Below are 25,718 nucleotides of genomic sequence, written 5' to 3'. Positions count from 1 at the left end.
TACAATAATTATTGTATTGACTCAAAAATGTCTTATAAAGTCATAAATTTGATTTTTCAATTGGCGTAAAACACACTCGCAACCTCTTCAAGCATTACATTTCTTGCATTATTATTAATTGTTTTATGTTTGGGAGAACATGTTCCAGATAAAGTATAAATGAAAATAAAATCATTCGGGCTAGTAAAACGTAAAAGAAAACTCTACCAGAATAAAGTAGAAATGACTTCCCCGAATATTCCTTATATTTATAATATTTTCTGCCTGCCAATGGTATTGAGACACAAATGTTTGTCCTTCCAACCTTTAATCCCAAAGAATGCACAAACAGCCGGCTGAAAATATACATATACATACATACATACATATGTACATATGTACATATTTAATGTCTACATCTTACATTTTTGTATCTGCAAAATGAAACCGCAAACCAATGAAAAGTGAAATTGTTTTCCAGAACATTTCCTTCCCTTGTGTTTCTTGCAATCTCTCTTCTTGGGTATCCGCCCCCGCCCAGTTAGCGCGTTTGTGGCTTTGTTTTCCTTTGCATGGCGAAAAAGATGCTATAAAAGTGTACAGTCAAGTGATTTTGTAGCAATTTGCAGTTTGTTGGCATTACGAGCAGTGGTGGCAGCAGGTGTAGCAGGTCAGAAGGTGGCAGAGAGTGTGGACCGACCGGCTCGTAAATCTTTTTGCAAATGTTTGCCAAGTGAAAGCCAAGCAGGTCGCCGCTGATGGTTGCTTGTCCTCTCAGCGCGTATTCGCTGCCGTATCCTGTTGCCTTGACTGTCAGTAAATTCAATTTATTTAAAAGCTTGTCAACAATAAGTCAAATGAAATACTTTGCTCAGCTGTAAATATGGCGGGATACACCAGCCTGCCCCATATATAGAGGTACTCCTAGGACTCGGTAATAAAGCTGATTTATTTTGCACAGTGCGATTTGCTGGCAGTAGCCCATAATTGCCCTGGACCAACAGGAAAATCTCTTCTTTAAATTAAATCTCGAAAGAGAAAACATTCTTGGAAAGAAAATTCAGTTGAGGAAATGTTGGCAAACATTTTGTGGCTTGTGTTTGACCATAAATTTTAGATTCAAATTGAAAGACATTTATTGTGTGGAGCAGATACAATATTTACTCCTTTGTTTTACGCCTTAATGGATGGGTCCATGTGTCCTTTTTGGGCATGGCTCGCCCCGCTATGGATATCCAAGTTATTTCTAATTGTTCCGCCTGGCAACAGAGTAAATAAATCTTTGGTCTGGCGGTTGGGGTTCGGGTTTTGGCAATAGATAAGCCAGTGTCCAGTGGAAAGTTACCACAACAATTGGCTGCAGGACATGCGGATATGCTGAACTGCACACAGGATATCCCTGCACCATGCACTAAATGTGGATGGATGCTGCAGCAGCAGGAAGGAGCCTGGTGACGTGCCACATTTGGCAAATATACAAGTTTCAAGAGTTTCTGTTTTTTAACATTTGCAGCGAGCATAAAATAATGCAAAAAAATGGGACGGCGGGGCATAACGGGGCAGATTGTAGACGAGGGCGGTTCCAATAGAATTTCAAAGGCGAGCTATTTTTATAGCCGGTACCCGAAGAGTAAATGGAACAACGAAGGAATTGTGTTGAGAATAGAGCCATATAAAGCAACTTCCTTCGTGACTTAAAATTGTATGCGAAATAATAGGAGTACATTGTCGTTAAATAATATTTTATTTCCTTATCGGGCAAGTGCCCTTTGGACGAAACATCATTTGCATTCCTTTAAGTGTATAGCCCCATCCGCGCCAATAGAGCCAATATATTTTCCCCTTTTGTCCATGCTGGACACGGTCCCAATCACATGTATGCCGACAAGGTTACTGAAAATAGAAGACTACAATGTGACTATATTGTGGTGAGTGAAACAATATAAAATGTACAGACATACCCATAGTTACAATTATGGTGCCACAACACCTCTCGTTACCTGGTGCCCTCTCGCTTCCCCATCGTTGTCGTTGTCGTAGGTCGTAAACTTCTGATTCTTGCTATAAGTCATTGCATCACCAGCATCTCCTCTGAAACTTCCCAACTTTGTTAGCCGATATAAGTCATTTTCACTTTCGATTTGGAACTCATCGTATTGGGGATAGCGAGTGCTCTCCTCAAAATCTTCGAGGTGTATGCACAGCTCTTGGTTCTGTGACTTTGTAATAGCATGCAGCATGTCCAATCCTATGAAGAAGTCGCCTGAGATGTCACCAAACCCCTCCATGGAGTCCTCCCAGTCGCGGTAGAAACTCAGAAACTTGTTTGTATGACGTGCTATTACAGTCCAGCCTGCTACCTGCAAGCTCTGCATCGCTGAAAACTTGGAATGGTGCTAGGGCACCAAAATAATAATATTTATAATTATATTTACAATAAGATTCTTTGTTGAGTTATAAATGGTTTACGCATTATGGGCTATGGTTTTATCAGTTCGCTAGCATTCTGATTTGGAATGCGGTATGTATGTATGTACATAGGTATGTATGCATGTGTAAGTCTCTCATATTCCCGTTTTATTACTACGACTGTTTATTTATCAATGTTTCACAGCCTAATATTATACAGTAAGCATTCTCTAGCTCATAGTGATCGTTCAACCTCTGTAACTTTATCGTGCTACACATATGTACATATGTACATACATATGTACGTGTGAGACGCTTCGTCCGCGTCACAACTTTTATACCCAGTACTCAGTCTGCACCATGGTGGTTTTTTTCGTCTTTATCTTAATCTACAAGACATCCCGCCAACTCGCCCTCATAGCTCGCCAGCCTCTTCCAGTGTCGCACAATGCATCAGGCAGAGTGTGCGAGCGAGAAAGAATGACAGCCTTGACATTTACAGCACAAAACGATGCAGTTGTTACTGTTCCTAGTACCCCTTATTCACCTATGGTGTTAATGAAAGTGTTGAAGATTTATTTCAATTTTACTATGCTGGGATTTTCATCTGCCTTAAAATATTGAGATTTTGTTGTACTATTTGTATTATTGCCTACTCCTCGAATTGATGCAATGATGCAATGCAGAAACAGTCGAAACGGGTTTCTCTCTTGGCTATTATTATAACTGTCTCCTGCATTGGGAGTGGTGTGTATTAAACACTGCACTTCATTAAAATCAAGAAAGAGACGGAACAGCGGCAACAGATACAGCAACAGCAACACAATAAACCAAATTATTATTTTTATTTTTTTTTGTTGCTGCAACACTAACATGTGGTCTAACGGTTGGGGGGTTATCCTGCTCCACACTACACTTCAGGGCCAGGAAGAAAGCAACTTCCATTTACAGCAGTTTTCCTGCTATCATAACAAACAAATTCCCAGCATGTGCGTCTCCAGAGTGGCAAAAACTGACAGTGTGTGTGTATATGTACATGTGGCGGAGTGGGGATGGGTGTCTCAAATGGTCGAGAGTCCAAGAATTTAATTATACTTTTGATTTTAATGAAAAGACAAGCGCATATGGCATGTGCTGTTGCTCTCTTAGGGCCTGGATTTCCGTCTCTCTTTTTCCTTATTTTTATGGAATTTCACTTGGGAGACAGACTGGTTGGTGGGCATCGTTCTTCCTGACTTTTGCCTCATTTAGGGTCATTCATTCTTTGCTTTTTGCCAACAGGGCGAAAGTTCATTTCAGTGAATGTCAGCGCAACGGAGTTGTCGTCGTTCCGTCACTGCGAAATTGCAGTTTAATTACACTTTTTAAACATTTTAACTTGTCTTTCGCAATGCCATTGTAAAGGGACATTGGGAGGCGTTTTTGTGTGTGTACTCTCTGTGTGCTGTGAGAGAGAGCATTAAATGAAATTAGTCTCGCACAAGGGCATGGGAAAATGGAAAATGAAATGAAATGATTATATGCTTGGGAACACAAAAAATTGCAATGCGAATGGGTCAGGCCAGTGCACGACATTGAGCCTGAAACATATGTGATTCCAGTGCGGGGAAATTAAATGAATTTATGATAGTGTAAGGAAAATACATGTATGGTAAAGGGTGCGAGGGATGTACAATTAAATTAAATGTGGGATTGCAGAGGGTCAAGGAACTATAAATGAATTTTTTAAGATCAGAACTCGTGGAATAAGCGCAGATTTCTTCCATAAACCTAAGAATAATTTACCTAATCAAACAGATTTCAATAAGTCTCAGATAAACTAATTTATACATTTTTGCCTCTTCTTTCTAGAGCGTACATTTATATCAAATCAAATAAAGAATGCAAATACCTTCTCAAAACCCTAAGAACAACTCCCATTGGGTGTTATTGCTGCCATCATTTATCGCTTTATATGCACATACAATCCTTCATCAAGTCTGTTTCCCCTGCCACTCAGCCGCCCAGTCTCCCAGCATTTGAACAACATTCTGACCACACTTGAAGTCGTCACTTTAGTTGCATTTCCGGCTGCTGCGAGAAGGAGTCTATGCCATGCCACTCTCTGCTCCTGCCCCATAATGTCCTCTCCTGTGCTGTCCCTGTCCTGCATTTAATATGCAGTTCATGTTGTGGCAGAGGCATAGCCGACCGACTGACTACCAGGCTTTTGCAGCCATGATGCATGCACAGCATGCACTTGTAATCAAACATGTCCGTTGAGCGCGTCCGCCGCCATTTTGCAACGGTAGTGGGTGGAAAAGAGGGAAAGGGGGATTTTACCCTACCCATTCGTGCTTATTTGCATGCAACACTTTGACGCATTGTTCGCAAGTCGCAAAGACAGATGGCAGCCAGCCTCATTCTGTGCCAAGTGGTGCTGCTTGGACCAGCCACTGCTGTTGCTCCTTCTGCTGCTTATCCTTCTACTGTTGCTCCTACAGCTGTACGCACTTCTGCCACTACTGCTGCTCTGACTGCTTCTGTTCCATGTTCTTCTCCATCTACTGCGCCTCGAACTCTTCCTGCCTTTGCTTCTCCACTTGAGCTCTAATTAAAAGCAAATTTAAGCTTGCCACCAGTTCCCGCCATCACCTTGTGCCATATACATCACTACCCAAAAGACCACAAGGCCCCACAGACAGGGAGACTGAGACTGACTGAGACTGACTGAGAGACAGGCACACAAATTTGCCAAATGATTACGTTTACAAACGAACAAAGAACTCCGACCTGATACCGGTCGGTAGACGGTAGGAAGGATGCTGCTGTGATTGGGTGCGGAGAAGCTCTGGCACTTTACAAATGAGTGTTAATTAATACGATTTTAAGTAGCAGACAATCGAACCAGAGATTCACTTTGGTTCCTGCTGACATCATTAACCCATTTTAGGCGCAAAACCAATTAGACAGACCACCCCAATATGGGTACAATTTTCATTGAAATTTGAGTCACAGACGACGAGCTGCTTCCTCGTCAATTAATTTTGCCACTAAGACTGAGCTAAGACTCCCTTGAGTGTCTGTTGGAAAATCTATTAAATTGCAAATTTAAATCACTTATTTAATACAGAATGGGCTTAAATTCTGGGCAGATTTTCAATGTTTTTTATTGTATAATCTCCTGCCCATGAAAAATCTCGCATAAATCACAAGCTTTCCCTGCGGAAACCGACGTCAACACATTTTCAAAGTCAGAAATTAAATGAAAAAAAAAAGAATACAAAAAAAATGTAATGCCGCACACCGCAGCTGGCGACGTTAAGTGAAAATCTTCTAAGAGCGCCCAAGTAATGCACATAAATAATAAATACAACGAGAAATTAACTTTCCGGTGACAGTCAGTCGCTCGCAACGCCACAACGTGCCAGTCCGTCTACCACACCCGTCCTCGAAAATTCCCCAACTCTGGTACTACTGCCTTCCGGTTTAGGGGGGGGACTAGACCAGAACGGTAGCCGTGTGTTGTAGATTACGACTTAGGGATGCTCATCGCGTAGATTTGATGTTTGAGAACTAAGGAAAATGTGTTCTTGTAAGAATTTAAGTGGGGTTAGATATGTAAATATTCATTTAAAGTTAAGATATACGATAGTATTATTGTACATTTTTCATTTTTTTGCAATTTATTCTCGTATATTTAACATTCAAATTTCTATAAACTGATTTGCAAAGCTAAAAAGATATTTACAAAAAAACAATTAAAATTTCTCTGTTGACACTATTTTTGTTTGACAGAACCATTTCTCTTAAAATAGTATGGGTGTGTTTTTGAAAGATTCTCATAGTTGATAAAATCTAATCCAATAATTCAAATAATGCCTAATATACCCCCAGTGTTTTCCGGCTATGAGGTGTCGAAAAGAAAGGCAAAACCAACACCGAACTATTTACGAATGCAAAGCACATTGAAAGTTGTAAGCGTGCTACGTTGGCTTTTGGGGTTTTGGTTACGGTTTTTGCTCTTAAGGTGCGAACGCTAACCAACACAAAAAATACAAAGAAATACGCGAATAAGGGTGAGAAATAAGCGAGAAACTGTCAACGGGACATAGGAAAGCGTTGAGTTAACAGAGGGAGGCGTGGCATAAAATCTCAGACATGGCAGCCATAAAAATTCATAAATTTCGATCGCTCCCTCTCTCAGGGGCTGTAAAAGGTGGCAACGGCCCCTCCCAGAATATGGTATTATGAATGATGAAGAAAGAATAGCATAAAATTTCGGGCATCCCCATCTGAAGGTCAATAAAAGTAAATAGGGAAGAGGTGTGCTTTAAGACAGAGACTGGTGCGTGCATATTTGACAATTTTATTAGATTAAATTTCATATAAATGTGTTGATAATGGCAGCTAGACAATGTCTAGACTGAGCAAACAGAGATACACACAGCAGAGCCAGGAAGAGACATTGACATTTGATACGACAGAGACAGAGGGAGAGAGTTAGTGAGGGAGAGAGTGAGTGAAAGGTGAGTGAGAGAGTGCATTGCATGGCTGCTGTCACAAATGCCACAAAATCCACACCCAAGCAACAATGCAAAATTAATAGCTGTTGCATTGCCAGAGCGAGTACTCTCTCCTACCTCTCCAAAAGTGTCGTCTATGGCATTCCACGAATGTCAGCGACTCTCTCTCCCGATGTCATCATCATTTAGAAACTGGAAAAATGTCAAGGGCAAAAGTTTTTCTTCAGCTTTCGCTGACGTAGGTGTGATTTATGCAAAACAAAGCCATATTTGAATTTGAATTTTTACTACTTCAAGTGCACTTTCCTTGTATCCTTCCTTCAAGCTGTTTCTGCTGCTTTTACTCTTTGGCTAAACTATAGATAAATCCTTTAAGCTGTTGTCCGGTATAAATTGAAATTGCCGGTATAGGATTTTCCTTTTGTAATACCCGGTATTCGAAGAGTAAACAGGGTATATTATATATGTGTATATATATAATATTTGTGCGCGAAAGTGGATGTATGTAACGCCCAGATGGAAAGGTTTCCAACCCCATAAAGTATTTATATTCTTGATCAGCATCAATAGCCGAGTCGATAGAGCCACATCTGTCTGTCCGTCCGTCTGTCCATCTTGAGCGCCTGGATATCAGAGACTATAACAGCTAGAGCCACTAAATGTTTGCATCCAGATGGCTGCGGTATCACACTGTTACAAGTGTATTTCCAAATTTTTTTAGCAAAGTAATCATACAAAATAAATGACAAGGATTTAAAAAACTATTAAATACACTTTTAAATTTAAATTTAAATAAATAAAAAAATCTTAAATCTAACATTCAATATGCATATAAATATTTGTATTTCTTACATACATATATTTAGAAACAATATTTTGTATAATACAGCTGTTTAAATTTTCTGTGTATTAAAAATAAAAACTAAAAAACAAAAAGTTTTAGAAGTGTCTCTTCATGGAATTAATTTCTCCACCCCTCTTCCCGCCCTGGGATATATTTTTTGTATTATCTACTATTCCCAATTCGTCTCACAATCCTTCACCCTGTTTTATATATTTTCTATAAGAAACATTCAAAGCGACATTTGCATTTTATTGTTGAATGCCGGGCATTACAATGCCAACTTTCTGCTCTTTGCCTGCAATTTCCTTGGCGTGTCCTTCCTCTAGCCCGAAGAGTGTGTCTGCATGAAATAAGAGTTAATCTTGCGTCCACTGGGAAAAACACACTCCCCCACACACAGACCCACAAAGGACAGAGACGATTCGAGACAGACAGGAACGCATAGACAGAACTGAGTTGGCTCTCGTAACAGATGTCCTTGATTTTTCATTTCGAAAGGAAAATATATTTCAAAAGCTGAGATTTTGGCTGCAATTTTCCCGTCTCTCTCTGGCTTTGTGCGACATCAAAGTGCAACTTTACTCGCATAAACCCCCAAAGCGGGGTAAGCCGATAAAGCAGCGAAAAGTACGAATGGAAGGCAGCGACTAGCCTCATGAAGTATGCAATAATATTGTTACAATCGAATTGTCAACATGGGGAAAAACCGGAAGGCTGAGTCTCCCCAGCTCCGTCCGCCTTCACCGGAGATTTTAATAATATTTTAATAATAAAATCAGCAGTCGCCGCTGCTCTTTGCGGCGGGTGGTTGCTTTTTTATATATTTTCTTTTGCTTTTGATCTTACCTTGTGACGGGGCTTCAACCCTAACCCTCGCCGACGCTGTGGCCACAAGACGTTTTGATGGATGGATGGATGACGGGGCTCGATGTCATGGGTAGCATGATGTACATTTGTATTTATGCTGTATTTATGTATGAGGAGTAAAGTGGATTTAGCCGCAGCTTACATGTCATGAATCATATGTTGCTTTGCCCTCACAAAGGATCGAGTCTAATGTGCGTAATATTTGTTTGGGCAGAACAAGAAAAAATAGTTCATTTGTGGAATGGATATTGCGTAAAAATATAGGTTTAAATTTAGAAATAAACTGTTGGTGCGGCTACCGAAAGTTTTTATAATCAAAATAGCGTTTAGGTGCTTCTGAAATCTTTCACATTCGATCAGGCAATATACTGAGTGAAATGCATAATTATTTTTATTTATTATAAATTATTAAATATATTATAATTATTTAAATTCATAAAAATAGTAACAGTATGTGTACGATAATAAGTAGTATAAAAACTGGCTCCCAAAGATACTGCAGATATTGGGATCGTATTCAAATTGAAGAAGCAAATCAAATTGAATCTATGGAAATTTTTGATGCACAGTAAAGTATCAAATGAAATGGAAGTACAACTACTTTTCTCTCGCCATGTAATTGAGGGTATTCCATTTATATTGGAGCCTTATTTTCTAGCAACTTTCACTCTAGTTTCGCTGAAATTTTAAGCATGTCAAAGTTTTACTACTTCAAAGAGCATCTATCCATCAACTATTCCCTAAAATGGTCTGCATAATTATGCCAGACGAAAACATGAGTCTTCGTTGGTGCGTTCCCGCCCCCTGGTGTCGTGTGGCTAAATCCATGTGGCTCTCTCCATGTGTACTTTCAGCTTCAGTGGAGCACAATAATTGGGACATGTTGTCAGGTAAGCAGCAGCAGTAGCAGGACGACTGCCACGAGGATACAGAACCAGAGCAGAGGTCAGATGTGCCACAGTTCCGGGTATATGCTCCAGGGCTTGTTAGTCTTCTAGCCTTCTCAGCCACTGACTGATTGACAGACTCGGGTCAATTGCTGTGAGTCTCGTTCTCGTTAGCCTTCCTTCTCCCTGACAATCAACTTTTGCCAAAGCTATTGATTTAACTGATAGTTGCTCAAATATTAACCCCAGGGTATTTACTGTGCTCTTTTTTTCTTAGATTTTCTCTACTTTTCAATGACTTTTTTAATTAAAAACTTAGCTCTCATCTTAGCGGTATTATAACTTCATTGTAAGTGAAATAGTGCACAGCAAAAACTTTAAATTGTCGTCCCAAAAGCCAGTGAAAATCGGTCACATTCGAATAACATCTAGTACATCAGGGATGCAGCCACACATGCACATGGGTCATGGGCCCTGCAAAGCCCCAACAGAGAGCCACATGAATGGAGGAATAGCCCCCCAAAAGTTTGAGAGCGAGGGACGAAGCTTATTTGCATTTTTAATTAACTAACAAGTGCTTACAATTAAGGCGGCCAGCAGCAATATTTCCATAATAGCCAGTAGCTGCCAGTGAGGGTGGACACCGACATGGCTGTAAATCAATTAGGCGGCAAAACACGACAAGCATTTTGGCATAAATAACGCGCTCGAGACGATGTCATGTGTCGTATAATTTGCATGCTTCATATTTTAATTACTTAACTTTTTGGCATGAGTCCTAAAGATAAAACAGGGCTTGGTACCCCGTACTCTGCCTGTCCACGAACGCGGGTGCTCTTGTCAAAACTTGTGAATGATAATGTTGCATGTGTTGTCGTTGCCGCCACCGCTCCTGTCAAACTGTGTCAAGACGATGTCGGGAACAAAATACTTTGCACGCCACAAAACTGAAGGGAAAAGTCAGTCTGCCGTGACATTTATTGGCCCAAAAGCTCTACCCCGCCCTACCTTACCTCCTGGTTGCACTTGCTCTCTCTGCCCGGCGGCATGAAGTGCACCATTTGACGGCTTGTGCGCTAGCAGCGTAAATATTTTACCAACTCAAAAACTAACACCTGGCTGCCTAACGGACTGACTCTTGGAATTGCCGTCCTTCCTACGTTCGTTTCGTTCGTTCCAGCCAGCCAGCCATTGTGTTGGCATTGAGTCAATTTTGCCGCTTGACATAAATCAAATGTGATATTTTTATTTAATATTTTCTCTGCTCTGCAATGCCATGGAATTCTTGATTTCTGCTCACGCTCGACTGCCTTTTCGTGTGCGAGTAATTTGGTAATCTCTCCACCTCACACGCCCCCCCACACACGGATTGACTTTGAATTTCAATAGGTTTCGAATCGATTGTGGGATATATAATTTCATTTTGGTGGTTATTTGTGGCTGGCTGATTGTGGGAGACTATAGTTAGCTAAAACATCACGAAAATTAAAAAGAAAATTGCAAAACAGCAGAATCTTGCAAATTAGAACCACTCTGTGACTGGGCTGATTCAAATTTCTGAAAAGTACTAGAAATGTTGGCTAGTAAAGTTTCTGGAGATTCTTTTTGGACAGAAAATGCTAAATAACCCAACAAAAATAGTTGCTGATTTATAAAAACTCCGTTTCTTTAAAGTAAATGCATAGAACTTCATTCATTCATTCCAATAAAGACTCTAATAGTTTAAGTACTTTGTTAAGAACTGTCGACCAGCGGGGAGGCAGTGTTGCCGATCAAAGCAGTCACTTTTTGGCTAACGAGCGTGCCGAATTCAAGTAATTCAAGTATTAAATCTTGTCACTCTATGGGTCTCCCATGTTTAATATTGCACGCTTTTTATTAAGATATATTTCTATCTACACCATTGTCTGATATGTATATTATCTCATTTAAAGCTCAGAATCGTACAATATATATGCTTACCTAACTTTAGAAACTTTCTCGCTGTGTATGGTTAAAAAAAAGTACGCTTTTATATGAATTTAAAGATTGAGTCTTACAATTTCTCCTTCAATTTCATATTTTACACACCCCCTGTAGTCAGTCTGTATGTCAGTCTGCAACCGTTTTCCACGCCTCTTTTGGGCCACACTAATAATCATAATAATGGCGTCGCGCCATTGAAATGATAAATGATTGCCTACTGTGTTTTTACAACCACACACACACAAAAAACACACAGAGTGCGCTGAAAATGTGCTGAAAATGCGGTGAAAATAAGTATAAATAAATAAAATTATGCATACGTATTGTTGTGATGAAATGGAAAGAGCAAACGGTTTCAGCTCTCAAGGGGTCACCCACAGTCCTGGACCTACGACAACAAACAAAACTTTTGTTTTAATTGCAATGAACCCGACTTTGTGGCAGGGGGTTGAACCTACCCAAAAGTCAAGGGAATGTCTCAATAAGCACACGACTGAGGAATGGGGCCAAACCGCTTGGGGAGCACGATTTAACCTCAATTTTGATTAACAATGTCGTCTGGCAATGAAGCTGTCAACGTGAGGCCAGGAGGACCTCAGAACCTCAGAGTAGGAGGCGACGGAGAACCCAAAGGCAGACGCTTTCCCCACCTCTCTGGGGAGTTGCTTCGGTTTGTAGATTGAAAGGAAGGGATGGATGGATGCATGGTGGGATGCCAATGGTTCTCGGCAAATTGCAAGCCTGAAAAATGAGGACAATTTGTTTGTTGACTTGTTGGCAGCTGGTTCTGTCCCACCACAACACTTGCCATTTGCCACTCCTGTAACGCTTCCGACCCTTGCCACTCCTGCCAATGATTTCCTGAACAAATACACATTTTATTCGTGCGCATTATTCATTTGCTAATAACATGCTTATGGGCGAATGTGAGGCGTTGCCAATTCTGTAGATTGGCGGCCTTCTGTTTCAACGTTTTCCGCTGACTCTGCTCCGTCTTTAGCTGCATTATATACTGCTCCATCAGCTGACTGGGCATGGTCTGGCGGAAATTGAGTGTGGGCGTATCTGTAGAGCTGTTGCCAGTGGCCCTCTTGCGATGTGAACGCCAACGTTGACGCAGTCCCTCGATGCCATAGGCGGGTACTTCGATGCACAGAAAGTAGGCCAGTTCCATGCCGCTGATTAAAGAGCAGCCCAAAAAGAGACCGGCTATGCCACCAAAACTAACTGAAATAAACGTCGTATATTTGATATATCTGGGATATCTTCAGTGTTTCTGTGCTTCACTGTTATGTGCTTACCCATGAGATCCACCCAACCAAACAACAGGCTTGTGCGGTACACCATTATGGTCTCGAAGCGGTAATGCACATCCAAATCCACATACGAGTAATTCCCATAGACGTCGGGCGGCAGAAAGGCAGGCCGGACATCGCTGATATAGTTGAGGGAGTAGCAATTCCGATAGCATTTACAGAGCATGCCCTGGAAATTGTTGCGCACAAAGCCCTCCTCCCCGGGCTGATGTGAGTACCGTAGTAGGTCTAAGGATGGATGCAGTAAGTACAGTGCCCTGGGATTAGAACAAGTAGCTTTCAGGGCTTTGCTATCTACGAACCATTGTGCTCTGCCAGGCAGAGTAAATCCTGTGAACGGCACGACCGATATTGGCCTGGACACAAGCAGCATGCGGTTCGAGGCACGTGGCACGAGGAGCCACCGGGATGAAGCATGAAGTGTGTAAGGTTTTTGTCTGCGGTTGAACGAAACGTGCTTACCCGGTGGAAAGAGCAGGTCCATTGTGCAATTGCAGAAGCGCACTAAGTACTCCTGATGGCACTCCGATTGGCAATTCTCAATCATGTAAACGTAGCCCAGCAGCGACTTGAAATCCTGGCTGGTATGCTCATCCTTTTTTGTCAAGAGTTTAAATTTAGAGATCCTGAAACTTTGCCGTTACGCAATACTCACATCGAAAACGCACTGTCGCTGAGCGGAGCTCACTCCCCTCGTATCATTATCATAGAAATAAATGATGGGCTCAATCTCCAGCGATGTCTCCGTATTTGCGGGTACATAAAAGGGATCCTTGTGCCAAACAAAAGGCTCAGTGACCATCACATCGATGCCCTTTTCGTTTTTGCGGCCCGGCCAGTGTTTATCCGGTTGCAACAGCACACGCACTGATAGGGCGCTCATAGGACCGGCGGAGCCTGTGCGCCAGGGCCACATGGGATCCAGCAACTGCATGCGTCTGCCCTCGATGGTCTCCAGGGAGTTGAAGGCCCAACACAAGCCGTTCTTACTGCGACGCTTGGAGAAGATCTCACAGCAGTTGTAGCCATAGTGCCGCCACAGGCAGTCGGACAGGAGCTCATCACAGCTCCAGCTCATAAAGTCCACTACCAAACTGAAGTTTACGTGATTCAGGAGCTCAGTGGGCTGATGGCGAAGTCGCTCAAAGGACTGAAAGTGCCCGAAATGAACGTCGTCGTAGCTGCTGACAATCCGTTCGAAGAGATTCAATTGAACAGCATCCGTCACATTCGGCAGGAACCGGCTCTTGGCCTGGGCTAAACGATCCCAATTGAGGCGATTCCGATTGCAGATGGTGATTACAGGAAAGGGTATGCGATACACCGGATATCGGGTGCTGTCCACCACCGTCTGGAAGTGTCCATCGTTGTAGCGCTGCGAGAGTATCAGGCAGACATAGATGGCGCCCAGGAAAGCGCTCACAAAAGTGCACAGCCACACGAATCTTTCGCAGCGACTGGCTCGGGCTCCTAGCAGCCTGTCCAAACCATGGATCGTGGTGCGTTTGCCGAATCTTAAGGCTAACTGCCAGGCAGATTGCCCGAGCTGTTGGGCATAGCGACGTGCCAACGATTGCTGCGGCCGCGACGGCGGAAAATAAACCAGCGTCATGTTGAATTGGAACCAACTAAATCCAACCAATGTGTCGGAAAGCTCTTTTATATCGTTTTGCGTGATGGCGTTTCATTGGTAATTAGATGCCGTTTAGCGCCTTGTCATGTTTCAGTCCTACACCAGCAGCGGCTTTGACGTGTTTGGCTCCTATTAACCTTGCAGTCTGACACTGCCAGCAAATGTCACGCCAATCGATTGCATTTCCCCCAAGAGATTCGATTCGACCTGATTTGCATCCCACCCGGAATCCCAAACGGTGCTCGAGTACATGTGTCCAGCTAATTGGCACCAAAATGAATTCAATTGAACGCAATAAATCGAAAATGATTTGCACACAACGATTAGAAAGCACTCACAATGGAATGCAGCCGGTAAGAAAGTTTATGGCACTGCAGGCGGATGATTGAATACCCTTCAAACGTTTGCGGTGTGTACTTCGGAATACTTGATCAACGCACTATAAATGAGTTTAGCTACTCCACATCTATAGATTGTATCGATCTTTAAATCGGTTACTGCCGGTTACTGTTTTAAATGCAGAGAATTTACGGATTTGTATGAACATTTACATTTATCGATTTAATCGATTTTACAGAACGATTTTTATGTCTGAAAACAAAAAATAATTGGATTATTATGGATCCCAAGTAATTTGTAACTTTTTTAGAGACTTTAACTCTAGAAAACAATCAATTTCTGAATCGATAATTTGTTTTAAATAGATTATTAGAATTGTGTCTTGACTTAACAGGTTTCCATAATAGAGAGCTACGAAATTTCGGGTCTATTGAGTTCTAAATTAGTGTACTGACAGTACTTATCGAAACTTTGCTGCAAAGAAACATTTAAAAAGTAAAACTCTGCCACTGGCAAGCCCAACTGCGTATAACCCAGCGACCGTATCTGTTATAACTTTTAAAGTAAAAATTGCAATCTGAGATTATTTTAAACTTTTTTATATAAAAGTTACGAATAACACAACTTTTATATAAAAAAGTTTAAAATAAAATTGCAATTTTAATTTTTTCAATAAAAATCAGAATTAATAGTTATTTTTAATTTATACTTTTAAAATCAAAACTAAGAATTAATTATGATTTTTATAATAAAAATTATGATTTTTATTATAAAAGTTGAAAATAAGAATTATTCCGTAGCCCTTAATTTATAAAGTTAAAAATAAAAGTTTAATTGATTATCCTTCGAACTGAGTGTCTTGTTATAATGAATGTATGTATATTCCTGATCCTTCAGAATATACCTTTCACGTGATGCATTGCATGTCCTTCAAGGACGAATTTTAAGGATCTGGACTTGCAGTTTCGGGACAAAATTTCGCATATTCTCCACGATGATCACCACCGATTGGCTAATGCCATGTTTTTGAGCAGAATTAGATGTCGTATATCCATTTTCAGTGAGCTACACAATAATATTTAAAATTTCTAGAGATTGTTTCTTCAGTCTCAGGTACTATCTAATAAATTTATGAAATCGGCTTCGATTGTTATGAGAAATGTCTTAAATTGATGTTAGTATTACTAGAATATAACTAAAAAAATATTTAACATCAAATCTGCAGGCATATTGTTGACTAGAAAATTATGAAATATTAAATAAGTGAAAACAACGAAAAGTGCATAAATGAGTACATGCGACTTTTTTTAGTTTTTTATTTTTTGCTATTTAAAAGCTTTACATTTGTGTTTTTCTGGTATTGCCTATTTGTTAAGGATAAAGTGATTAATGTCTACAAAAAAATTGGTTACGTTTGCATTATGCGTTTAGAAGTTATGGGCGACGAAAGTCAGTTATTGTGAACATGTACTCATCATTGCTCCCCACTGTATGTACAAGTAAGCACACATATTATGACGGTGCACACATGACGCTCAACAAGACGGACGTACGAAGGGAGGAACAGACGGACAGACAAACATGGCTTAATCGAATCGGCTATTGATGCTGATCAAGAATATATATACTTTATGGGGTAGGAAACGTTTCCTTCTGTGCGTTACATACATTCACTTTGTGCACAAATACAATATACCCTATTTACTCTTCGAGTACCGGGTATAAATACTTATGTAACCTATATGCTCTTTGAGTACCGGGTATAAAAAAGCGGTGAAAACACCAAAGAAGCCAATGTCTGCTGTGATTTGCCTGAGATCAGCGAAGAAGCAACAGATTTCCAATGCGCACCCAATAAAGAGACGGCAAAGAAAGCAATTGCAAAACCAAAGCCATGCCCCTATGAATGGCCTCCGAGTACGTCAAAAAACAAGAGCGATTCGAAGAAACTAAATGAAACGGATGAGGAACAAAACCGAGCACGGGCGTTGTCAAAGGAAACATTTAGAAAGGAGCAGTTGATGCGCCGACCAGACCAGAGGTCCAAGGTGGACCCACAATCGACATCGCAGGAGCCGTCTCTGTTTCATAACATCAGCGTGGCCTGCAACTCCACCGCCCTGGCCAATGATACGGCCAGTACTCGGGTCCTAACCAACAAACTGAAAGCGAAGAATCGTTCTGCCGTAAACATCTCGAAGCAGGAACCCAAAATATATGAAATTATTATACTTGACTCATCCACGGAGAGCGTTACAGGCTAGAAACCAAACAAAGCGGCCGGTGAGGCTGATTCCACTGTGGTGACATCGACAACCAGCTGTGAGACAAAAGAGGCAAGGCCGTCACGACTCACCAACACCAAGAGGGGGATCCTGCTGCACAGCAGCGTTCTTGGTAACCCCAAATAGGATTGACTTTTTAAAGGAACTAAGGAACAATTATTGAAATCAATTGGTTAAACTTGAACCACGGTTTAATACTTACGAACACATTTACGATAGAATATTGACTATTATCAATACTTTTGTATTATTAAAATCAATGGATATTTCAATCTACGTGAATGGAATCAATCATCATGGCATTCATCATGCCTGTAATCGTACCTTTAGGCATTTTCCTCCTCCAGATAGATACTGTTGTTGCGGCGCATCCATTGGCCTACATGCTGTTCGATCTTTTGCGGATCGAAGGTGTCAAGCAGCCCAGCTGCCTTTCACTTGCGATCGTGCTCCTGGACAACGGACATCGTTTGATACAACATCTCTAGTTCGGCCGTTTCTGCTTTGTTCTCCCCAGCGCACAAAATCATCGTCAGCTCCGCCTTGCTCATTGCTGTTGCTGTATTGATGTTCCCCATGCCGAGGTCCTCTTCCTGCCGGGCATCTTCGGCCGCCTCCTCATCCTCCTGCACATCGGGGTCTATGTCTTCGGCTTTAAACAGATCCTCAAAATTCACCACATCAAGCTCTTCGCCATCGTCGATTTCCGTGTAGAACTGCAAAAACAAAATCGCTAAGCATTCGGAGTGCAAAGCAGAAAAGCAGGATAGCCTCACCTTTAATATGTGCGCCCAGGTTCTGGAGCGCTTGTATACCAGCGTCTCCAATGTTTCTTCGTTTACCAAGGCGTGCGACATGTTTGCATGTTCAGTAAGATGCTAACTTCACAAAAAATAAAGCGATGCCAGAATATAAACGTTAGAACCCAATTGCTATTAGTGTGACCGCGGGCACCAAAATATACCGTATCTTTTTCAAAATATACCGAGAAAAAAATATTCCTTGAAATTTGGCAAATGGCAAATACATTCTCAATTCAACTACCAGCTCTTTTTGTTTTTTTTTTATTTTCAGTTTGAATTTTAAACTACCACTGCAGTACACATGTTTACAAAACATAGCTGATTTTTATGCCTGTGTTAGTTACGTTCCACGCACAAACAAAATATATAGCAAATTTTTGGCTAGAATTTTTTATGATGAACCTTATATTTTGGCCCTGTGTACCAGCTGTTCTCTCAGTCCACACACGCACTTCGTATTGATATATCGATAAGAATCTGTGGATTTTGTTAACGTCGCTGGATACTCAAGAAACAAAAAGTCGAACCAAAAATGTTTGGCTCAGTTTTTGTATATGAAGTTTGGCAGAAATTGTTTGCTTTTGTGGTGCTGGATACCAGCCTTTAGGCGCAGGAGATGATTTCCCTGTAAAACACGCGGTTGTACGGTATACAATCCAATAAAATGGAGTATTTATAATAAGCCAAATTCATTCTTCAATCAGTGGCAAAAAGGTTTCCAAGCTTGTAATATCAAATAGAATATGACTTAAGACCAATGTATATTTATGGTATATTTTAAAAGTGAGAAGGAATAATTTGGTATATTTCCGAGGGTCTGACGGTATATTTGATCAAAAATCCGCGGTCACACTGCATAACTGTAAACGCTCAATGAAAAGTTTTGGTGGCAAAACATTGTGATATTTAAAAGTGATATTTAAAGTGTTTTAACTTCAATTTAAGCTAAGCGCAATCGTCTAAACGTTTTCTTTAACAAGTAAGTGCTGATTATTATGTTAATCCAAGACCCCCGCTCGCTCAAAATGGGGCAAAGTGTGTCGCAAAGTCTCACGCAAACGCGGTGACTCAAAAATTTGACGCACCTTCTGCTTGGCAAAGTCGGCGTCGGTGAAGTTCTCCAAATTGTTGTCTGCCGTCTGGGACTTGTCCTGGCTGACGGTGGGGAATATGCCATGGCTGGCAAAGAATCCATAGCACTCGCGGCGGTGCACCTCCTCCAGTATTTGCTCGTAGCTGGGCACAGGGATGCCCAAGTCGAGGTTTAGAAGCGTCTCTGACAGGCGCGTGTGGTAGATGCGCAGAAGCTGGGGCCGCTTGTGTCGCAGCACCTCCAGACTGAGGCTGGTGTAGAAAAAGTAGTTCAGATCGATGCCCGGGCTGCCCCAGATGCTCAGCTGGAAGTCAATGAGGATCAGGTCCTGCGGCCGCTTGGCGTTGTTGTACGTGAAGAGTAGATTGTTCGACCGCAGGTCGCCGTGGTTGAGTACCCGGATCTCCTGGTCCTGCAGCGCCTGGCAGCGCACCAGATTCGCGCGATGATTTTTCATGTATTTGGCAATCTTTTCGGCAATGCGCTCGCCGTTGCCTGCTAAGAAGCGCATCAGAAGGCCATCGTCCTTGGCCAGGCCGTTGGGCGACAGCATACCATCGCTGTAGGACTCAAAGATGTGCGGATCCAGCACTGCCAGCGCCATGGAAGTGGCGTGGAACTCTGCCAGACGTTCCATAACCAAGCGGCAGTGCTCCTCATTCAGGCCCGATTCGCGGCAGGCCATCACAAAGCCCAAATGGCCGAGGTCCTCAAACACCAGCGTGTTCTCCGGCCGCTTAAGGCACTGAAAGAGTCTGCGAAAAGGGGGAATTTAATACGGAATTAAACCTTCTACCCGAACTTGGTTCCTTACTTGGGTCCAAAGCGCCGCTTGCATTGCATGAGCAGCTCCAGGCGTGGCAGAACATCGTGATAGGAGATCTCCTTCAGGTAAACCTGCAGATCCTCAATAAACTTTACGGACTCCACTCGCGGTAAGCTCTTCACAATGAACAATGAATGGCCTTGCACCCTTTACGAAGCCACCTTTCAGACAGGCATTTAAAATGTGTTTGTGAGTTTCAAAAGGAACGAGAAGGGACGTGGGATCTCAGAGACTATAAAAGCTAGAGCCACCAAATTTTGCATCCAGACTTCTGTATGCTCACACTGAAACCAGTGTATTTCAAAAATAAGCCCCGCCCCCGCAAAAAGGCGAAGACCTCCCCAACCTACAATTTTGAAGATAAAAGAAAAGTAAAAACGCCATTCCGTAGGGAATGATCATATCTATCAGATCACCAAATTGGGATCTGATTGAATCATTATTATAGCCACAATGAATAAATTTATTTGCAGTGGCTAAACCAACCCTGTCCCGCAGCTTTTGTTGCTTTTTTCAGCTAAAGGAGCGTGTTCGCGTGAGTAGTGTTGTTGATGTAGATGACAGATGAAGAAAAAATGTAAAATTTGACAAATAACCGCTAAAGTGCAGATGTAGTACTGAGTGCCGGGAATAAAAGTTGTGACGCGTAAGAAGCGTCTCACACGTTCCTTCTCGTTTAATTTCAAAACTTAATATTTACCAAACGGTAAGCTAAAATCACAAAGTGTTTGGGTACACTTTATAGATGCATTCATTAGCTTTAAAGAATGGCTAGGTTTACTGCAACCAGAGGTAAGATACTTAAGTTTTGTGAAAAAAAAGTGTATATATTCTTGATCATCATCAATATCCGTCATCCGTCTTGTTGAGCGCCTGGATCTCGGAGACTATAAAAGCTAGAGCCACCAAATTTTGCATCCAGACTTCTGTATTCTCAAACTGTTACAAGTGTTTTTCAAAAATTCGCAAATTGCGAAAAATCTGCGGTTTTTAGTTTTCTGCTATCTTCAAAATTGTAGATTTGGGAGGTTTTCGCCCTTTTGCGGAGGCGGAAGGGGGCGTGTCTCATTTTTGAAATACACTTGTAACAGTGTGAGCATACAGACAGACATGGACTCGGCTATTGATGCTGATCAAGAATATATATACTTTATAGGGTCGTTACATACAACCGTTATTCGCACAAATACAATATACCCTATTTACTCTTCGAGTACCGTGTTTAAAATGGTTGATTTATGAGTTATTTTTACGAAATTTTGACTTTAAAAACTCAGGAAAAGTCGAAACAAATTAAATCCTGTGTCCACTATTTTTTTTATGAATAAGAATGAATAAGCTTTAAAAATTAAAAAAAATATATATATATAAAATATAAAAATAAAAAAAAAATTCTTTAAAAAAATGTAAAGCCCTCAGTCTATCAGAAAAAATTGGTTGGGTTCGAAGCGGAAAAAAAAGTTCGATTTTGTCAAGTAGTGTAATAAGATGTCGTTTAGCGCCTTGGAATGTTTCAGTCCTACACCAGCAGCGGCTCTAACGTGTTTGGCTCCTATTAACCCTCCAGTCTGACACAGCCGGACACTACCAGCAAATGTCAGGCCAATCAATTGCATATCCCCCAAGAGATTCGATTTGATTTGCATCCCACCAGGAATCCCAAAACGGTGCGCGAGTATATGTGTCCAGCTAATTGGCACCAAAATAAACTCAATTGAACGCAATCAATCGCAAATGATTTGCACACAACGATTAGAAAGCACTCACAATGGAATGCAGCCGGTAAGAAAGTTTATGGCACTGCAGGCGGATGATTGAATACCCTTCAAAGGTTTGCGGTGTGTGGTTTTCACTTCGGAATAGTTGATCAACGCACTCTAAATGAGTTAAGCTACTCCACATCTATAAATTGTATCGATTACTGGTTTTCTGACGATTATTCAGAATTTTGACTTAAATAAAAGGGGTTTTTAGGAAAGAATTGAAGTATTTTTATGAACATTTTATCGCCTTCTGAATCCTTTCAGCGATTCCAATGTCCTACATTTATCGATTTAATCGATTTTATACAATGTTTTCTCCAGAAAAAAAGTTGTAATGTCTGAAAAAAAAGAGTGATTGGATTATTTTGGATACTACGTATTTTGTAACTATTTAAAAGACTTTAACTCAAGAAGAAAATCCATTCGTGTATCGATAATCTGTTTTAAATAGATTATTGTGTCTTGACTTAACAGGTTTCCATAATCAAGAGCTTCGAAATTACGGGTCTATTGAGTTCTAAATGAGTGTAGCGACAGGAATTATCGAAATCTATTGATTTGTACCGATAATTTTGCTCTAAAGACAAATTTGAAAGAGTAAAACTCTGCCACTGGCAAACCCAACTGCGTATGAACTTTACCCGAAATGTGCCCTAAATATCCAGACCCACCAAAATATCGTTATAAAAGGGCTGAACTATGTGGCAAAGAACTAGAAAAGCACAAAATGTACGCCAGTAAGTTGGGAAAACTCCAGAGTCGGCTGCCAGTTGTGGCTTGGCGCGAGTGTCGAGATGCAACGGATGCATCAAAGTGCAGCAAATCCAAAGCAAGGACAGATTGGATGCAGTTGCTCGATAGCTATATATCCCGATCGCATATACACGGTTTATATATGCTTTTTTTACCAACCATGCGACGACGCATGCGGTGAGTGGAACGAAGATCTACCAGCTAAAGTTTTTAGCCAAGCTTTTCCGCTTTAGTGTGCTCTGGTCCTTGGCCTTGATCTGCGCCTTCTCTGTGCTGATATATGTGAGCTATCTGTTGGGCGAACGCTATCACAATCGGCACTTTCAGACCATAATCGCCCACTCGCATGCTCCCATACTGCAGATTGCCTTTCCAGTGGTCATAATATGCAACAAGAATCGTCTGAATTGGTCACGGTTGGAGGAGGTTAGAAGTCGATATAACATTACCCCATCCCAGGAGCCACTGCTCGAACGTATACTAACCGCCTACGATCGTTTGAGTTTTCATCGTTTTAATGTCTTTGATTCGCTGGAGGATCAGCCGCTGCAGGCGCTCAATCATCTGAATTTCACGCAGATTGTCAGTGAAATGTCATGGCGATGTGATGAGATCCTGACTAATTGTAGCTGGCAGACGACAGCGCGGAATTGCTGTAGTCTGTTCCGTCCACGTCGTCTACCCCTGGGTTACTGTCTGGCCTTCAATGAGCTCGAACAACGACGAAATGCTGCCTTTGGAATTGATACGGGATTGCTGGTACGCCTCCTACTCCATTCCGAGCAGCATGCTCCAGGGAATCTGGACACCAAAGGATTTATTGTGCGTTGAAGACTGCCTGTGAACAGAATAGCTTTTTATCTCTACTCTCCAACAGCTAAACATAGTGGAGCCTTCAGTGTGGTTTGGTTTTCCCATCGAGGTGGTGGCTCACACGCGCACCAATGTGGCGGTTACCGCCGTCTATCATTACTTCGATGAGCATACCCTAAGCCTGCCCTCCAGTCGGCGCCGTTGTGTGATGGACTACGAGCAGGATAGCGAGCACTTCCACACACTGATGGGGCAGAAGTACATGCTGGAGAACTGCCAGGCCGAGTGTCAGCAGAGGTACCTGCTCCGCTACTGCAACTGCACTTTGGATCTGTTCTATCCGCCGTCGAACTACAGCAGCTGCCAGGCGGCAGATTTTCCCTGTCTGGCGGCCCACAATCACTTGCTGCAGAACTTTGAGCAGTCCGGCGAGCATCCCTATGTACACACCGAGGATGCGGGTCTCATGTGCGATTGCCTGCACAACTGCAAGTCGCTGACACTAGTGACGGAGTTGCGCAAGAGCGTCATGCAGCCGTGGCTCCAGCCCAATTCCTCGCTGGTCCACGGCATGTGGCTGAATGTCTTCTTCAAGAAACCCTCCATGTTGGTCTATAGAACCAATCTGATCTACACCTGGGTGGATTTGTTGGGTAGGTTGAGATTATCCCACAAACCCTAAATCATCATATTGCTATAGCTCGTTTTATTTTTCATCGCAGTTTCTTTTGGTGGCATTTGCCAGCTGTGCCTCGGCTGCTCTCTGATCAGTCTCCTCGAGTTTCTCTACTTTGGACTGCTCAAAGTGCCTCGATTTCATTGGCAGAGAATAAGGCAGATGAAAAAGAATTGAAAATGTTAAAACTTGATTAATGAATTTATATATTTTTTAACATGATTTGAGAATGATTTTCATAAAATATCTACTGCTTAACAATACAGAACATATCATTTAGAGCTTTGCAATGTTGTTTTTATGGTTCTTATACTGGATACAAATATGAAAAAGCTTACAGCAAAGTGTTACGCATTGTTTTGGCGCATGCGCGCTTAAACCCCATTGAACAAAGAATTTAGTGAACAATGAAATTGCAGAACATGGAACTTCTAAAATGTAGAATATGAAATATAGAATTGCCAGGACATAGAATATAACATAATAGAATATAGAACACGGTATGTACTAAAATATAGAACGTGGACTTACATAGAATACAAAAGTGGACTGAGATAGAATACAAAATGGACTGCCAAAGTTAGTGCGTCAGCTCCTACCCGCGTGGGGGCGCTTTTAAGTCTACAACTTCGAAGAGTAAATAGGATATACTGTATTTATGCGAATAACGGTTGTATGTAACGCACAGAAGGAAACGATTCCGACCCCATAAAGTATATATATTCTTGATCAGCATCAATAGCCGAGTCGATTGACCCATATCTGTCTGTCCGTCCGTCCTTATGAGCGCCTGGATCTCAGAGACCATAAAAGCTAGAGCTCACACTGTTACAAGTGTATTTCAAAAATGAGCCCGCCCCCGCAAAAGGGCGAACACCTCCCAACCCTACAATTTTGAAGATAAAAGAAAACTAACGAGAAGGGACGTGTGAGACGCTTCTTACGCGTCACAACTTTTATACCCGGCACTCAGTACTGCATATGCACCTTAGCGGTGTTTTGTTAAATTTTATATTTTTTTCTTCATCTGTCATCTACTTCTACAACACCTCTCACACCAACACGCTCCCTTAGCTCGCCCCCCTTCCTTAAACCCACACACAGCAGACTCGCGGCAGAGGCCGCGCGAAGCAGAGTGTGAATGAGAGAATGTGAAAAAAGCAACAAAAGCTGCGGGACAGGGTGGGTTTAGCCACTGCAAATAAATTTCTTCATTGTGGCTATAATAATGATCCAATCCGATCCCAATTTGGTGATCTGATAGATATGGTCATTCCCTACGGAATGGCGTTTAGTTTTCTTTTATCTTCAAAATTGTAGATTTGGGAGGTTTTCGCCCTTTTGCGGGGGCCGAATGGGGCGTGGCTCACTTGTAACAGTGTGAGCATACAGAAGTCTGGATGCAAAATTTGGTGGCTCTAGCTTTTATGGTCTCTGAGATCCAGGCGCTCAACAAGACGGACGGACAGACGGACAGTCGGACAGACGGACGGACAGACAGACATGGCTCAATCGACTCGGCTATTGATGCTGATCAAGAATATATATACTTTATGGGGTCGGAGACGTTTCCTTCTGTGCGTTACATACATTCACTTTGTGCAAAAATACAATATACCCTATTTACTCTTCGAGTACCGGGTATAAAAACGCCATTCCGTAGGGAATGACCATATCTATCAGAAGATCACCAAATTGGCATCCGATTGGATCAATATTATAGCCACAATGAAGAAATTTATTTGCAGTGGCTAAAACCACACCGTCCCGCAGCTTATATTGGTTTTTTACACATTCTCTCATTCACACTCTGCTTCGCGCAGTTTGTGGCCTCTGCCTCTGCCGCGTGTCTCTGCAGTGTGTGGCTCTAGGGGAGGGTGGCGAGCTAAAGGAGCGTGTTGGCGTGAGCAGTGTTGTTGATGTAGATGACAGATGAAGAATAAATGTAAAATTTGACAAATA

The 25,718-nt window shown here is 41.8% G+C and overlaps 6 protein-coding genes across 6 annotated transcripts in view; 2 read left to right on the top strand and 4 right to left on the bottom strand.

Annotated features, from left to right (window-relative positions):
• Nucleotides 1–1,952: 1,952 nt before the first annotated feature.
• On the bottom strand, nucleotides 1,953–2,354 carry LOC117901078 (angiopoietin-related protein 1). The gene has a single exon (XM_034811690.1). The coding sequence runs from the start codon at nucleotides 2,352–2,354 to the stop codon at nucleotides 1,953–1,955; it is 402 nt and encodes a 133-aa protein (XP_034667581.1).
• Nucleotides 2,355–12,351: 9,997 nt separating this feature from the next.
• On the bottom strand, nucleotides 12,352–14,384 carry LOC117901092 (pickpocket protein 19). Its single transcript, XM_034811719.1, has 5 exons — nucleotides 13,428–14,384; nucleotides 13,235–13,367; nucleotides 13,075–13,128; nucleotides 12,758–13,000; nucleotides 12,352–12,683 (listed from the first exon to the last, which is right to left on the bottom strand). Exons 1-5 carry the CDS (start codon nucleotides 14,382–14,384, stop codon nucleotides 12,352–12,354), a joined length of 1,719 nt encoding a protein of 572 aa, XP_034667610.1.
• Nucleotides 14,385–17,289: 2,905 nt separating this feature from the next.
• LOC117901045 lies at nucleotides 17,290–17,969 on the bottom strand. Its single transcript, XM_034811652.1, has 2 exons — nucleotides 17,806–17,969; nucleotides 17,290–17,745 (listed from the first exon to the last, which is right to left on the bottom strand). The coding sequence occupies exons 1-2, from the start codon at nucleotides 17,884–17,886 to the stop codon at nucleotides 17,464–17,466; spliced, it is 363 nt and encodes a 120-aa protein (XP_034667543.1). The 5' UTR covers nucleotides 17,887–17,969; the 3' UTR covers nucleotides 17,290–17,463.
• A 713-nt stretch (nucleotides 17,970–18,682) lies between these two features.
• The window catches only part of LOC117900687, a 32,452-nt gene continuing 25,416 nt past the window's right edge, over nucleotides 18,683–25,718 (top strand). Inside the window, exon 1 of the mRNA XM_034811135.1 lies at nucleotides 18,683–18,811. The gene's annotated coding sequence lies outside the window, so the exon portion shown is untranslated. The remainder of the gene's footprint in view (nucleotides 18,812–25,718) is intronic.
• Nucleotides 18,693–21,367, bottom strand: LOC117901077. The gene is made up of 3 exons (XM_034811689.1): nucleotides 21,312–21,367; nucleotides 19,740–19,898; nucleotides 18,693–19,680 (listed from the first exon to the last, which is right to left on the bottom strand). The coding sequence occupies exons 1-3, from the start codon at nucleotides 21,365–21,367 to the stop codon at nucleotides 18,831–18,833; spliced, it is 1,065 nt and encodes a 354-aa protein (XP_034667580.1). The 3' UTR covers nucleotides 18,693–18,830.
• LOC117900689 (pickpocket protein 19) lies at nucleotides 22,001–23,958 on the top strand. Its single transcript, XM_034811138.1, has 4 exons — nucleotides 22,001–22,444; nucleotides 22,501–23,089; nucleotides 23,145–23,733; nucleotides 23,803–23,958. Exons 1-4 carry the CDS (start codon nucleotides 22,161–22,163, stop codon nucleotides 23,931–23,933), a joined length of 1,593 nt encoding a protein of 530 aa, XP_034667029.1. The 5' UTR covers nucleotides 22,001–22,160; the 3' UTR covers nucleotides 23,934–23,958.

This window comes from Drosophila subobscura, chromosome U, assembly GCF_008121235.1.
Source record: "Drosophila subobscura isolate 14011-0131.10 chromosome U, UCBerk_Dsub_1.0, whole genome shotgun sequence".
NCBI classification, from domain to species: Eukaryota; Metazoa; Arthropoda; class Insecta; order Diptera; family Drosophilidae; genus Drosophila; species Drosophila subobscura.
Note: the sequence above shows the minus strand (reverse complement) of the source record. Positions and strands in the feature narration are given on the sequence as shown.

Coding starts and splice junctions, on each gene's coding strand:
- LOC117901092 (XM_034811719.1), bottom strand. CDS start 14,384: ATGACGCTGGTTTATTTTCCGCCGTCGCGGCCGCAGCAATCGTTGGCA. Junction 13,368..13,427: donor AGCGACAGTGCGTTTTCGAT/GTGAGTATTGCG, acceptor TTGACAAAAAAG/GATGAGCATACCAGCCAGGA. Junction 13,001..13,074: donor CTGCCTGGCAGAGCACAATG/GTTCGTAGATAG, acceptor ATCCATCCTTAG/ACCTACTACGGTACTCACAT.
- LOC117901078 (XM_034811690.1), bottom strand. CDS start 2,354: ATGCAGAGCTTGCAGGTAGCAGGCTGGACTGTAATAGCACGTCATACA.
- LOC117900689 (XM_034811138.1), top strand. CDS start 22,161: ATGTGCCCTAAATATCCAGACCCACCAAAATATCGTTATAAAAGGGCT. Junction 22,445..22,500: donor ACCATGCGACGACGCATGCG/GTGAGTGGAACG, acceptor TTTCCGCTTTAG/TGTGCTCTGGTCCTTGGCCT. Junction 23,090..23,144: donor TGGACACCAAAGGATTTATT/GTGCGTTGAAGA, acceptor ACTCTCCAACAG/CTAAACATAGTGGAGCCTTC.
- LOC117901045 (XM_034811652.1), bottom strand. CDS start 17,886: ATGTCGCACGCCTTGGTAAACGAAGAAACATTGGAGACGCTGGTATAC. Junction 17,746..17,805: donor CCTGGGCGCACATATTAAAG/GTGAGGCTATCC, acceptor TTGTTTTTGCAG/TTCTACACGGAAATCGACGA.
- LOC117901077 (XM_034811689.1), bottom strand. CDS start 21,367: ATGCAATTGATTGGCCTGACATTTGCTGGTAGTGTCCGGCTGTGTCAG. Junction 19,899..21,311: donor CGGCTGTGTCAGACTGGAGG/GTTAATAGGAGC, acceptor GGCTTCGTAAAG/GGTGCAAGGCCATTCATTGT. Junction 19,681..19,739: donor AAGCGGCGCTTTGGACCCAA/GTAAGGAACCAA, acceptor CCCTTTTCGCAG/ACTCTTTCAGTGCCTTAAGC.